Source organism: Pongo pygmaeus, chromosome 7, assembly GCF_028885625.2.
Source record: "Pongo pygmaeus isolate AG05252 chromosome 7, NHGRI_mPonPyg2-v2.0_pri, whole genome shotgun sequence".
Classification (NCBI taxonomy): Eukaryota; Metazoa; Chordata; class Mammalia; order Primates; family Hominidae; genus Pongo; species Pongo pygmaeus.
In genome coordinates, this window is record NC_072380.2 from 151,008,318 (window position 1) to 151,023,472 (window position 15,155).

At 41.5% G+C, this 15,155-nt stretch overlaps 1 protein-coding gene across 7 annotated transcripts in view; it reads right to left on the bottom strand.

Annotated features, from left to right (window-relative positions):
• Positions 1–15,155, bottom strand: part of FAM135B (family with sequence similarity 135 member B) — a 364,859-nt gene that overhangs the window by 4,684 nt on the left and 345,020 nt on the right. For 5 of the 7 annotated variants that reach the window (XM_054498901.2, XM_054498898.2, XM_054498897.2 and 2 more), the window contains 6 exons: positions 13,840–14,006; positions 11,281–11,372; positions 8,300–8,397; positions 6,490–6,641; positions 4,294–4,404; positions 2,445–2,558 (listed from right to left, as the gene is read on the bottom strand). In XM_054498901.2, the coding sequence (XP_054354876.1) occupies positions 2,445–2,558; positions 4,294–4,404; positions 6,490–6,641; positions 8,300–8,397; positions 11,281–11,372; positions 13,840–14,006 (734 nt within the window). Of the gene's footprint in view, positions 1–2,444; positions 2,559–4,293; positions 4,405–6,489; positions 6,642–8,299; positions 8,398–11,280; positions 11,373–12,928; positions 13,082–13,839; positions 14,007–15,155 lie in introns of all 7 variants that reach the window. The other 2 variants (XM_054498894.2, XM_054498895.2) reach the window with 1 other exon arrangement.

The following is a 15,155-nucleotide window of genomic DNA, read 5'->3' on the forward strand; positions in this document are numbered from 1 at the left end:
ATATAAACTAAACTTCGTATCAAGACTTCCAATCTGCTTAATTCACCAATTAAGCCACATTTCTTTGATGTCCATGTAAAAGTGTAACAGAAAATACAAATTTAACAAAAGAGAGGGCGATTTTTTCTTAAGATGACTAACAGGATGATTAATCAATTTAAGTCATATATTAATATCCTTTGAAGATACACTCCCTTTTCCTTAAGTGGCCATTGTGAATATTAAATAAGATAAGCAAAGCGCATGAATTGTGCCTGGCCCATAATAAATACAATTTGCTATGCTACAGCAGCAGTTGTCAGACTTTCTCTGTAAATATTTAAGGATTTCCAGGACGTGCAGTGTAACTACTCAACATAATTCTGAATTCTAGCGTGAAAGCAGCCATATACAATATGTAAATGATGGGTGTGGCTATGTTTCAATAAAACTTTATTTACAAAATGAGAGGTGGGTTGAATTTGGCTTGTGGACCATAGTTGTTGAACTCTGTTCTTCAGCCTTTACCAAGGTTGAAATGTCAACAAAAATACTTCTCTATGTCAGGGAGATAAGAAAGCAGGCAAGGAAAATTAGCAAATCCCTGCACAAAGAAACAGTTTGGCTGTCTATTGACAACAGCTATGTTTAGTCAAATCTGAACTGAAAACCAGATCATTAACTCTTTATTTATTGTCACAGGTCTTAGCATATAATGATGTCTCATGGGCAATTAGAAAATATTTAAAAATGAATTAAAAATATACATAAAAAAGCATCGATATTTAAAAATTCAGGCTGAAAAATTATAAGCAAATATCTTTAAATTAATATTTAATCTGAGAGACAGTAGAGTGAGATGGGCAGGCACTAATATACTCTAACAGTACACATGTTGCTGGTATCAATATTTTAGAAGAGAATTTGGCAAAAAACTTTAAGAGTAGTAACTCATTAACATTTTCCTCCAATAATACCACTACTAGAAATCAATTTTAATGAAATACCATAGATGTATTAAAAATTTACACATGCAAAGTCTTTCATCACATAATAACTAAAAAGGAAACCTTCCAGAAGCAAGCTATATGTGCAGTAATTGAGACGTTGTTAATTAAATTATGGTATATGCATATATATAGTCTATAATTATTAAAATGTGTTTGTATTTATGATATTTTATTAACATGGACAAATAACTATATTAGTCTAAATCAAATCATGACACAAAATTATAACATTTATCATGAACACACATGAAGAGACAGACTAGAAGAACATGAAAAGTAGGTAGTGATAGAGGTGGAGTTAGAAAGGATCATAAATTATGTAAATGAGTTTGACTTTTTCAAATATTCTATAATGTTTTTAATCAGAAAAAAAGAATCATTTTAGAATATGCCCTGTGTTACTTTTCATTACATATACTAGATGGTATAAAGCACAATGCTATTTTATGTATTAAAACTAATGTTTAAATATTTTTTCATCAAAATTCCTGTTGTATTTTCTAGATACCCATGAAAATTTGGAATAGACCCAATTATATATTAGCACCAAATCTTTGGACCTTTGGTACACTATTTTTTTGATAGTACCTTAAAATATAACAAAACTACTATTTACTTAAAAAATAATCAATATGCCTGACATAGAAATAAACAAATTAGATTGGATTCTGGAAGAGAAAGGGGACATTAGTGGACACTGACATAATTTAGATAAGGTCTATAAATTAGATAATAATATTGAATCAGTATTAATTTTCTGATTTTGATAATGGTACAATGGTTATGTAAGACGCTAATATTGGGCATCAGAGTGAAACATATATAGGAATTGTTTGTACTGTTGTTGCAACATTTTTTGAGTATAAAATTATTTCAAAATTAAAAGCTAAAAACATGTTTTAAAAAAAAACAATTAAACAAATTAACCAAAGGAAACCACAAATGCCAGCCCACATCCATCTTGATTGTCTGGAAAATTCCTACCTATCCTTTAAAACCTAACTCATTGTCATCTCCAGGGATCCTCGTCTGACTCTGTCCTGTGCCCTGTTCCACTTCTGGGCTGCCTTAATGCCTTAGGCATTATTTTATCTTTTGACTTATCATATTTTACTCTCATTGCTATTACTTGTCGAGGCTCCAACTAGACAATGTGCCCCTTGAGGGCAGGGCCTGTCTCATTGATTTATACATCCCAGTCATCAATTTCAGTGGCTGGCACACAATAGGACTGAACAAAAGTTTCATAATCTAATAAACATGTGACTGTTGATTACACAAAGGAAGGATCTGGCACAGTAACATCGAGATGAGCTATGTTCGTCCTATCACTAAGCTAAGATAAATGCAATGCTAAACCTATAGCCCAGGTGTTCCCAATAGGCAGTTAATTTCATGAATTTACTTTTGCTTTCAAATCAGAAAGTCCCTGAGCAAAAATTAAATGTAGCTTACCTGTGTGTCTGTCTTTGAGGGCAGTTTTACACATTTCAATCCTGGCTGAATGAAATGGCACATAACGGTCTTGGGGAGACGCAACCAGCACGACGTTTTTAAAATACTGCAGCCCTGTAACAATTAGTCAGATGAGTGCTTTTTACCCAGGTAGTTTCAACTTCAACACCCTCTGGAAATTTGCACAAATTTCCAGACTTGTCCTAGAGAGAGAAAAAATGTTGACACACCACACACTAGTTGTGTCATCACACAAGGACATTCTGTCCTGAGGTTTAACAACACACAGCAGATGGCACAGAGGTATCGTGGGGGCCTATGGCAGGTTGAGGAAAGAAGTCACTACACAGGGGCTTTGCATTTGTGAGTGGAGATGAAGCCTGTTCTCATCAGCCATGAAAGCTAATGAGACACACAGAAAGCTACTCTGGACACAGAGAAATAAGCAACAAGGATGTGACCAAAAAAGCCTTTTGGGGATAGAAATATTAAGGGGTTCATAAAGAAAACTCAGTCTATCTTTAGTTCTCCTCCTCAGTTCTTCCTCCTCAACCCCAGCACCCCCTCTAATTCCAGCCTTCACCACGTCCCATGCTATAGGAAAACAGCCTCAGAACTCACCTCTCTGCAGCCAGTCTTGCCTTCCTGCAATCTGTCCCCACAATGCAGACAGAGGGACCCTTCAAATTAAACATCACAGTGTATCCCTCCAGGCCTCAGAGCCCATGGTGAATCTCCTGAGCACTGCAGACTACCCAGACACTCCATCTGTACTGAGACCGTCCTTCTGATTCCCCAGATCCTGCTGGGTGGGCGGCTGTCAGCTCTTAGCTATGTGTGCCCTACTGAAGTGGGTCCCCTCATCAGACATCACACATTGGGGGCAGCCTACTTCAACTGCTGGCCAATACACGGGCGAGGAAGACAAAGGTGTAATGGCCAGCCCCTCCCCTTCCTTCAGGACAGCTCTCCAGGGCCACCCCAGCTCCTGCACCCCTGATGAGCTCTACGGTGATCACACTGCAGTCCCACCTTCTTCTGCCAAGTCCTGCCTCCCTCCTCCTCCTCCACAGAAGATAGCTCTAAGAGCTCAACTCAACACACAGAGGCAGAAAGTAGGAAAGGGACTCAGCCAGGCTCACAGATCAGCCCGTGGCTACACCAGATTCACAGGCACAGAGGGATTAGCAGAGTCAGTGTTTACAGGACGGTGGAAGATTATGACCAAGAACAGACCCTGGGCCAGGCCAGCTTGTGTGATGGGAGTGCGCAGGGCAATCAATCAGCTGCTCCACTCCCCGACTGGACATGGGGACCACTCGGCAATGATCACCCTTACTGCTGTCCTCTGTGGACATTCCCATGTAGCAGGCAGGGTCTTCATCACCTCTATGCACTTCCATGTGACAGAGAGAGGGTGCAGGCATAATAGCAGGCCTGCCTGACGATGACCCCCGCCTCCCACTGCACAGTCAACATCAGCAGAAAGTGTTGCATCTGCCTTTTTTGTAGATGGGCCTGTACCTGGGTGAAGTTGGCACACAGATCTTAGGCCTATGCAATGAGAACATTGAAAAACTGGCACAAAGTGGAAGCTACAGCTTCTGGCTATTGAAATGATCCTACACACCTTGGCTCAATCTCTCACGTGCCATATGGGCAACGGGCAAGAGGAGCTGAGTTCCTGGTAGCTGTTGGCCTCCCAATGAGCTGAAGAGGCTTTGAGTGCTGGGCCTCCTGACTAGGCCCTTCTGTGAGTGAATCAGTGTAGCATTATATCTCATTTGTGTCTCAGGAGTTGAATCCCAAGCTCAAACTCATAACTGCAGCTGTGGGGGAAACCACTGACCTGTTTTTTGGCTTAGTTGGTAGAGGAAACATTTGCGCAAATCAGCATTATCCCTGAATGTCAGCTGCAGTAGAGACCCAGATTTCTTCAGTTTCTGCATGAGCCATAAGCCTAGGAAGACAAAAACAAAATAAAAATCAAAAACATAAAACAAAACAAAAAATAATTGGGATGGAATTTTGGTGAGATGAATGTTAAACTGTGAATTTTAGTTAACTTGAAAATAAGAGAGAAGTAGGCATACTAGCAAATAGTTGGGAAGTTAGAGGTAAATTTGTCCTCTCATGTACTGGTGGCAAGGACTTAAATCATCCTGCAAAAATGATAGGACAATGGCCTTCGGAGTAAGAAACTACCCACACTCTTCAATCCAGTCAATCTCCTTCCGAAAAAGAAGCCTAGGGTAATAATTTTCAATGCGAAAAGAATATAAGAATGATCCTTACAGATACATTTAGGATACAGTAAAGCTAAAATAAATGTCTCACTTCACAACTCATCTGTTGGCTGGGCATGGTGGCTCATGCCTGTAATCCCAGCACTTTGGCAGGCCGAGGTGGGTGGATCACCTGAGGTCAGGAGTTCGAGACCAGCCTGGCCAAAATGGTGAAATCCCGACTCTATTAAAAAATTAGCCAGGCGTGGTGGCAGGCACTTGTAATCCCAGCTACTCAGGAGGCTGAGGCAGAAGAATCACTTGAACCTGGGAGGCAGAGGTTGCAGTGAGTCGAGATTGCACCATTGCACTCCAGCCTGGGCGACAAAAGCAAGATTCTCTCTTAAAAAAAAAAAAAAAAAAAAAAAAAACTCATGTGTTTAGCTAAGCTTAGGCAAACACTAACATTGATGAGTGTAAGGATTATGTAACCACAACAAGCAAATTAATCTGATAGAAACACAAGGAAATAAGCAAGCTATGGTATGTACATATATTACACTGACTGCTAAGTCAATGTGTGTGTGCAAAGATAAGTAGAATGAAATATATAAAATTACTTTGGATATGCTAGATTGGAGAAATTATTGGTAAAGCCTCTCTTTTTTAAAAATATTTCATAATGTTGCAAGATTCCTTTATAACTGTGGGGGAAAAATGTAGTTTAACAAATTTGTTTCTGTCCAAAGAATGGCTTCCTTGGTTGGGGAGGAAAACAGAGTGCAGAGGAAAGGACTTCCATTTGTTATGTGCCATTGTGTCGGATAACTCATGTTCACAAGTATGCCATAAAATAATTTAAAAGCAAACTAACTAAACTGACCAGGTCATGAGGAAACAACATTAGTGTGGGAGAGGACAGGGGACAGTGGCAGAGGCCTGGAAGATTGCAGGGACAAGGAAGCTTATCAGGGGCGACCCTAATGCCACATAATGGGTTTGAACAATCAGAGACTACTGAGGTAGTTGTTAAGAACATGATTTAATAAACGATTTGTTATTACATATAAAACTCAATGCCCTCCTTGGGCTTCCATACACCAAACCATGTCACCTCCTCAGCTAAAATCTCATGAGTAGTATCTACAAGGTCTACGGGGTAAGTCTAACATCTTCTCGAGTCATTCAACGTCCTTCTTTGTCTGGCTCTTGCTGATATATTCAATCTCCCATAGATGTTAGTCAACCTCATTTCCTTCCCCTGTGTAATCTGCAACAATTCTATGATACACACATGCACATATGCACCTATGTACCATATATATGTATACATGCTTGTACACATACATATATGTATACATACATATACACAAACACAGATACACACACACATAATCTCCATTTTACAAACAGGGAGACTGAGGAGCACAGAGATTAAATGTCTATGCCACAGTCTCCCTCAAGTGTCCTGGTCAGGACTTAACCACAGGTTTGTCATGCAGGTGGCCTGATTCAGAGTCCCTGTTCTCTTCATCACAACACCGTGTCTTGTCAGTCTTTTCCAACCAGGACCCCAAGGACATTGCCTTTTTTTCACAGAAATTTGAAGGCAGAAAGGATCCTGGAAAACATCTAGTGTCACCTCACTCAGCCCCCAGACACAAGGGCCACACCTCTAAGGACAGGACTCCTCCCTCCATGCCATGCTTGGAAAAGACTGCACAGTCACAGGGTTCCATGTGGAAGAACCTGTCCCCAGTTTCACACCCCAGAGGCCCCAGATTACTTCTGAGGAATGACGAGTCCTAGAAGAATCTTACCTGTACTAACCAGGGTGCTGTTGTTGTACAGGGTTCCCAGGTGAGGCCCAGACAGTGACAGGAACGTGTGGAGTTTGTTGAGGTAATACCGGAACCGGGGCCGTGTGAGGACCGATCGGATGATGATGTTGCCAAGAGAATGGCCAATGAAGCTGTGGAAAAACAGAAGGGGTACCCGTGAGTGTGACGGTGAATGCTGCTGCCCAAGAGTGCAGTGCTGGAAACATCAGGGGCCAGCGTTCTCCACCTCCCACTGAATGTAGGGGAACTGGCAAAGAGAATAGGGACTGCCAAGTCAACCTCATCAGGTTTCCAAACCCTGGCCATGAGAAGCCCGAGATGGGGTCTTTGTGAATGGGAGCTTTGTGCCCAGTCAGGGGAGAAGTGTGGGCATTTCAGCCAGCTTCATGCTGTTAAAGCAGCCTGCTTTTATTCCACCTGGGGGAAGGGAAGGTCCTTCCTGAAATGCACCTCTGAGCATTGAAATCTCCTGGTCATTCACAGGATCAAGTCCCAAGTGGTTATCCTGCTTGGGACGCCATTCATATATGGATGGCCTCACAATGTCATTCATCCTCTCCTTCACCCGCTGTGTATATATTGAACCACCTGCTCACAGCCCATGCTGTTAGACCCCCTCCTGCAGGCTCTGCTCCAGCCATACTGCTACTCACAGGCCCACGTGTTCAATGCATCATTACTCTCAAGTTAAGTACTTATTTATTGAGAGCCTATTATATGAGAGGCTATACCTCCCCACCTCTACTCATGATGAGCATAAAACCAGCCAAGAAAAGAAATCAGTGTCAGCCTATGAAACTGCCTTACCTAGCTTTTCTTTTGTTCTTTTTTTTTTTAAAATCTAACCTCTATAGGCTTCATATGTGGAATAAAGAAGTAACATTTTGTATCTGAAGACTAAAAGGGATAATGTATATCAAGGGATTAGCACTACGTCTACATATTCAAATGCATGAAAAATGCAAGCTGCTTACTAGCACTGTCGTCACTGAAACATTTGGTACAGTGTAAGAATAAGAGTAGTGTTGATTGAAACCCTCTCTTTGGGGTGGGCAACTCATTCTGCTTTTTCTTTTCTTTTCTTTTTTTTTTTTTTTTTTTTTGAGACTGAATCTTACTCTGTCGCCCAGGCTGGAGTGCAGTGGTGCAATCTCGGCTCACTGCAAGCTCTGCCTCCCAGGTTCACGCCATTCTCCCTCAGCCTCCTGAGTAGCTGGGACTACAGGTGCCCGCCACCACTCCCGGCTAATATTTTTGTGTTTTTAGTAGAGACGGGGTTTCACTGTGTTAGCCAGGATGGTCTCGATCTCTTGACCTCGTGATCCACCCGCCTTAGCCTCCCAAAGTGCTGGGATTACAGGTGTGAGCCACTGCACCTGGCCTTTTTCAAACATCATCTCAGTACTAGTTCCTCTTAATAGATAAGAAAACAGAGGTTTAGAGATTTAGAAACCTTACAAAAGGTTATATATCTGGTACAAGGCAAGAAACAAGACTCCAACTTGTGAGTGTTAGAACAAGAATTCAAACCTAGGAATTTTTGTTTTCAGTCCAAGACTCTTTCTACAGAACTACAGAATTTTCATTCTCCCTGACATAAACTATGGCAGAGATGAATGTGTACGCCAGGCCTGGTACTTACTTCTGCTTTAAAAGTAATTTATTAAAAGTCACAAGTTAGCTTAGCTCAGTGGTATACAGAAGGCATCATATTATTGCTTTTTACAGCAAACACTCAAAAATGTCCCCCCTCTTCCCCCAGCATTAACTACCTGTGGTTTCCTTTTACCTAATTCGGGATATGGAGAGGTTGTACAACTGAATGTGTTGAATGATTTCATCCAATAACCGATCCGTCATAGTATCAAAATCTGCAAATGTGTCCATCTGGAAGAAGAGAGAGGAACAGGTGTTGGGTATGGTTGTGGCGGGGGCTGGGCTCTGTGCACAGCCTGTCTTCTTCCACTAAACACCGTGGTGTCTACTGGGGGTGTGCCTACCTCCGATGTTAGGGCTACAGGATAAGATATGACTTCAGGACAAAAGGCCCACAGACTGCGGCTCTAAGAAAGAAACATGGAGATGCTCAGGAACACTCAGCTGGGAGGGTGGCTGCCACTGAAGTAGCAAGCTTGTGGTGCCGACTGCCACAGCACGTGCCTGGCGTGTCAGCGTGCCACTGGGATTGCCGCCCCTGCTTCAAGGAGGAGGAAATTGACTCTGGGAGGGGAGGCCGCCTATTCACCTCACATGAGCCAGGGTTCACACCGAGACAGACCTGACTCCAAAGGCCCTCCCCTCTCTGTGGCATAGCCTTTACAGTATGCAGTCAGCTTTGGGAAGGATCGTAAAGTCATCCACATCTTAGAATGGACGGTTGAAGGATCCAGGAGATCAAAGGAAGAGGAGGAATGCCACACATGTCCCTGAATATTTGAAGGGCAGCAACAAGGAAGATACGTTAGATTGGTTTCTATAACCTCAAGGACTAACTTTTAGAAACATGAATTAGAGTCAAAGAGAAACAGATTTGGGGCCAATATCCAAAAATGTTTGAAAAGTTCCTCATATGTGGAGCTGTCTATAACACTATGGGCTGCCAAGAGCTAGGAAAAGTGAATAGGGTGTCTCACAAATGTCTATCCTGTGAAGAAAGGAGTACGTGGTGGGGGATAGGAGTGGTGAAGAGAAGACCTTTACGAGTATCTGTCACCTGCCATCCAATGAGCTTTGAGGCGCGAGAGAATAAAGCATACTGCTAAGACTTCCTGGAACAAGAAAGAACCATAAGATCTTCTGCTTATGGGATCTGTGCCCTGGACCTGTTGCTTCCCATCTAAACCTCAGTGTCCTTATTTATTAAAGGGGGATAATGTCGCCACCTCCTTAGTGCCATGTTAAAAATTAGGTAAAATAGGCCAAGCGCGGCAGCCCATGCCTGTAAACACAGCACTTTGGGAGGCCAAAGCAGGTGGATCACGAGGTCAGGAGATCAAGATCATCCTGGCTAACATGGTGAAGCCCTGTCTTTACTAAAACTACAAAAAATTAGCCGGGTGTGGTGGCACGCACCTGTAGTTCAGGAGGCTAAGGCAGGAGAATCGCTTGAACCCAAGAGGTGGAGGTTGCAGTGAGCTGAGATTGCACCATTGCACTCCAGCCTGGGCGACAGAGCGAGACTCCATTTCAAAAACAAACAAAACAGGTAAAATACACCTAAGAGAGATGCTGCTTTCTTTCTCTAACTTTTCAGAGCCTATTTCCTCATCTATAAAATATTAATCAACATATACATTATTTAAACAAATGGCTATAATTATGAGGCCTGAGTTGACCATGATGAGCTATGCTTTGGAAATCACAGCAGGTTTAAAAAGTATTATCAGGAACTCCCCAACCAAGGTGTTTAAAAGAATATTAATATATACTGCAAGTGGACCTGCTGATGAGGCAACTTTCAAAAAGTAACAACAACGAGTGCATAATCAGTACTGAGTGGCCAACTCCTGCAATTAAGTGAATGGTGTAAAGGTCCAGCTCTAAAGACCTGAGTTTTCCAGGTTGAACCCAGCAGCCATGAAGCTGCATCAGAGAGTTGCTGGATGTGCACACCCGGAAGGATTATTTCCTGACCAGATCTATCTTGCTAACAATTCTTATCTTCCCTGAAAAGAAAACCTCACTAGCACAAATCACAAACACAAAGCGAGCAAGTGCTGCTCACTCACTTCCCTGCTCCCTCCTCTGACAGGCCTGGTTATATTTTTTATATTTTATTTTATTTATTATTTTATTTTGTTTTGTTTTGTTTTGGTTTGGTTTGGTTTGGTTTTATTTTTTGAGACAGGGTCTTGCTCTTTCACCCAGGCTGCAGTGCAGTGGTGCGATCACAGTTCACTGCAACATCGACCTCCTTGGGTTCATGTGATCCTCCCACCTCAGCCTCCCAAGTAGCTCGGAATATAGGCGCACAACATCACACCAAGCTAATTTTTGTATTTTTTGTAGAGAAAGGGTCTCACTTTGTTGCCCAGGCTGTTTCTGAACTCCTAGGCTCAAGCGATCTGCCTGCTTTGGCTTCCCAAAATGCTGGGATTATAGGTGCGAGCCACCGCGCCTGGCCATCCTCTCTTAATAGTGCATCAGATTTGTTCACGTATTAAAGTTGGGTGCACACAGGAATTACCTTCCTGGAGATCATATATAGTATCCTCCTCTCCAGGACAGCCTGACATAGACCCTGCCTAACTCCCAGAAGCTCTGTTCCCTGTCCTGTGAGGAGATGGTGGTATCAATGTGTGATAGAACTGCCACGAAGATAAAATGAAGAAACAGGTACAGAGTACTCAGATGCTCCAAAAAGTCATTCTCTTCTCTCTCCGTCAACATCTATACCTCTGTGTACTGCATGGTGTACAACTTTGTATAGAGCAGGTGCCCAAGTAAAGGCAGCAGAACTGAGTGCCAACAGTTAGGAAGGGAGTCATTACCCAAATAATTTATGCTCTCACTTGCCACCCACCCTAATGCCCTGTAAGGGCAAAGGCTCCAGTCAACTGATTCACATGTTCTCATTTCTTACCGTTTCCTCTCCCTCCCGAAATAAAACAGTAAGTCTTTTCTTTCCAACCCATCCAAATGCCTGGCCAGTGTTTCTTTTCAAGGTCTCCTCCTATCTGTGTGTGTCCATAAATTATCGTGGTGCATTTAGGAGGCTCATATAAGCATGCATCCAGGGTTCTTCCAGTTCTGATATTTTTATCATCATACCTGATTCTTCTCAGACATTAGGAAGTCCAGTTTTCCTCCAGGGAGCCCCAGTTCTATGAAAGTCTTTACCAGCCGGAGGTCTGCACTGTTCCCTAAAAATGACAGATAACCCCCACCCCAGTCCCATAGTTAGTCATATAAAAGGTTGACACACGAGGAATTTCTTTCTCTCTCCCTCTTTTCCCATTTCTACTGGGTTTTCTCAGTTTTGGTTAAGTAGATAATATAAACAACTAAAACAGCTACAAACCCCAGCTCTCTTGTCACCCCTCGGCCCCCCACACTCAGAGTCTGGTTCTTTCTAGCGGTCCCACCTTGATAGAGGTATCCCTGATCTGTGAGCATGTGGCTTGTGAACACTCTACATACAGGAACAGTGGGAGGTACACCGCCTCCCCTTCTTCCACAGCAGATTCCATTTTGCAAGTGGTTCTTCCAAATGGCTGATGGAGCACAATGGGACCCCTACCAGCCCCATCTTCAGTTACTTACTTAAAAGGAAGACTATCTAGTGCTGCCTTTTATAGGTAATCTGCAAGCCTCCCCCTACCTCCCAATTAGCCAATCATGGCACAGTTATCTAAACAGAATAGGACTGTCTCTTGGGAACAAGAGTCATGGCAGAGCAAGCTCTATGGAGGCACAGCAATGGCCATCAGGGCAGACGAATGAAAGGTTAAGAATGCAAGGCTATCAAGGCACAAAGAACACAGGAAATGCATTCCCAAAATAAAAGTCATGTGAAAAAAAAATGGATTTACTACAACAGAATAAGGTTTATATACAAGTATAGTGAGGCATAAATTTAATGCTGGTCGTAGGGGTTCAATCGTGTCTTAATAAATTTCTGTCCTATTTCTTAAAAGTTCCCTGAACAGTTGAAAGTTAGAAGCTGGGTATTTGGATATATAAATTACCTATTTTATCATGTAAATATACCCCACAGGTCATAGTTCCAAAGTAGTTCGTAAACTGTGAGTGAAAAATATCATTCTTTATGAAACTACCCAATGATTCAAAGGAGAGTGAGAGTGCCACATGGAATTGGGGAAGTCCAGGTGTTTGGGGTTATCTCTAATGCTTAAGGATGACTCAGATATGCCCAAACGCCACCCATGTTGGTGGCCTGTCAGAGTACATGCCCAAACTTGTAGGGTCACAGTCATAAAATGGTCATTTTTTAAAGGAAATCTGTGCATTTTGTGTTATGAGGTTAGTTATTATTCATTCCCTCTTTCATTTTTGTCAGTAAAATTAGGCTCTTTGGTCCCACTGTTTCTATTGTTTAAAGTTCCCTAATGATATGCCAGAGCCTGCCTTAGGAAAAAAAAAAAAAGCTGCAAGTGTTTATATTCAGCATTAAGTATTAAGTAATGGATAGAAATGGCCCCCTTTCCTTCAGCTACTGAGGGAAAGAGAACTTTCTGCAACTTAAAATTTTCTCAGCAAATATGATTTAATAAGGTGTTATTAATAAACTGAGAACGTTTATAAGAATACAAATCTTGAAGGTTTTTACAACATGAGTTGTGTAAATATTCATAACTGTTACTAATGTGCTCAGCTCTCTGTTAATACAAGTAAGCCCTTGGAAATTGAATTTGAACAAGTGGATCCTGAAAATTCTGCAGAGTTTAGACATATGCACCTTGAACTAGAGAAGTCATCTTCCAAAGCACCCTGTGCTTAGTATCAGTTGTGGTTTTTATGACTTGTTGCCCAGTTGATAATGTGATCCATGGCTCCATTTTCTGACAGTACAAAAGGGGTGAAGCCACTCTATCTTCATAACATTCTTCATCTTTCACATGCATGATAGAAAAAAAATTTCCTATAGCCTGATCAGATTTCTTATTTTAACAAAGTTATTGAGAGTTTTATCTCATTTTACTTTAGTGTCATATACATGAGAGGTACAGACTGGTCAGGAATGACATTGAGCTGATGAGTGAGAAAGTTTTTGTTGTTCCTGCAAATTCCAGAACCTAGCAAAGTCCCTGGTATACAAAAGGTATCCTATAAGTGGGAGGTAAATAAAAATAGGTAGCAAAATAGTTTGGGCCACTAACCTGAGCTACTCAAAATGAATACATGTATTCATTCTTCTCCATTTCTTCCTTTATTCAGACCATTGTATTGACTCATGAATTCCATGAATTCATGGACTCAAATTACTGTATTCATGCATTTCATTAATATATTCATTCCCATAATACATTAATTTCATTAATTCATTCACTCCATTTCTTCTTTTACTTTGACACTCATTCTATTAATCATTTATTCCATTTATTTATGTATTGATTTATTCCATTCACTCCTTCACTACATTTATTCATTCATTCATGTATTTTATTTACTTAACAGATTTTTTGTGACAGAGAGATATTTTCTGTAAGAGGAAGCCATACCATTTCCTTAGATTAATCATAATTACTGTCATTCCACAGTTGCTAATTGAACATTCTGTTGAATGAATACCTCATCTAAATTAATGCATAAGTATTTTAAGTTGTATATATGACAGAATTTGGGAAGAAAACTTGTTTTAGAACTCACCATCCAGGCCATGGACACAGACAACCAGGTGAATTCCATCTTCCAAATTTTCTTCCTCTTCCTCTGGTGGGAAATATGGTATATCAGAAGCCAGTACAGTTAAGTCACTGTACAGAAATCCTTCAATCTTCAGTTCTTTTTTAAATTTTTCTTTGGCCTGATAAAAACTGGAGAATACACTAATTAATCACAAGCCAAGCTGTGTACTTCATGTTGAACAGGAAATGAGCTGGGTTAGTATGTAGGAGGGCTGAGCACCCACAAGCGAAGTGCCTGCTGAGTGGCAAATGCTGACTTGAGCCCCCAGGGGACATGCTAGTGAGTGAAACTTTGTTCTGAACAAGGAGGCAGGAAAGCACTCTATAAAAACCAAACACCGCATGTTCTCACTCATAGGTGGGAATTGAACAATGAGAACACATGGACACAGGAAGGAGAACATCACACACTGGGGACTGTTGTGGGGTGGGGGGAGGGGGGAGGGATAGCATTAGGAGATATACCTAATGTAAATGATGAGTTAATGGGTGCAACACACCAACATGGCACATGTATACATACGTAACAAACCTGCATGTTGTGCACATGTACCCTAAAACTTAAAGTATAATAATAAAAAAAAATAAAAATAAATAAATAAATAAAATAAATAAATAAGAGAAAACAAAAAACAAACAAAAAAAAAAACCGAAGCTTCTATGGGTTTTGGTTCTGCAGATGCTTATGTGATTCCTGCATTGAACAGGAGACAGAGTGACAGGACATCAAAGATTCTACCCAGCTCCAAGGCCCCACGCAATCTTTAAAAAGTGAAAGCTTCTTGACTTGATTGACACCCAGGCCCACCATGGCTTGGCCTTCCCCTGCTTCTCCAGCATCACTCCTCACCACTCCCAGCCTCCACAAATAACACATTTCTTATAATTTTCTGCATGAACTACATGACTTGGCTTTATTTCCATGCCTGGGTGCCTGAGGGCCTGTGTGTCTGAAATGCCTTTCTCAACTTGGCTATGATGCTCTTTGTCTGGTTACCTGGCAAGATGATGGTTAAGGGACTGGACTCTGGAGTCAGACTGCGAAGGTCAGAATCTCAAATTTGACACTGACTATTTCTTGTTATTATCTGTTATAAAGCCTCATCATCATCATCATCATCATCATCACCACCATCATTGTCTCTTATATTTTCTTCTCAGAGTAGATGCCATCTTCTCTAGGAAGCTTTGCCTGGCCACTATCCCTATTCACACTCATTTCCCCAAGCCAAATTAGGTGCTTTTCCTTCTGGCTCCACCACGCACACATGAAACATC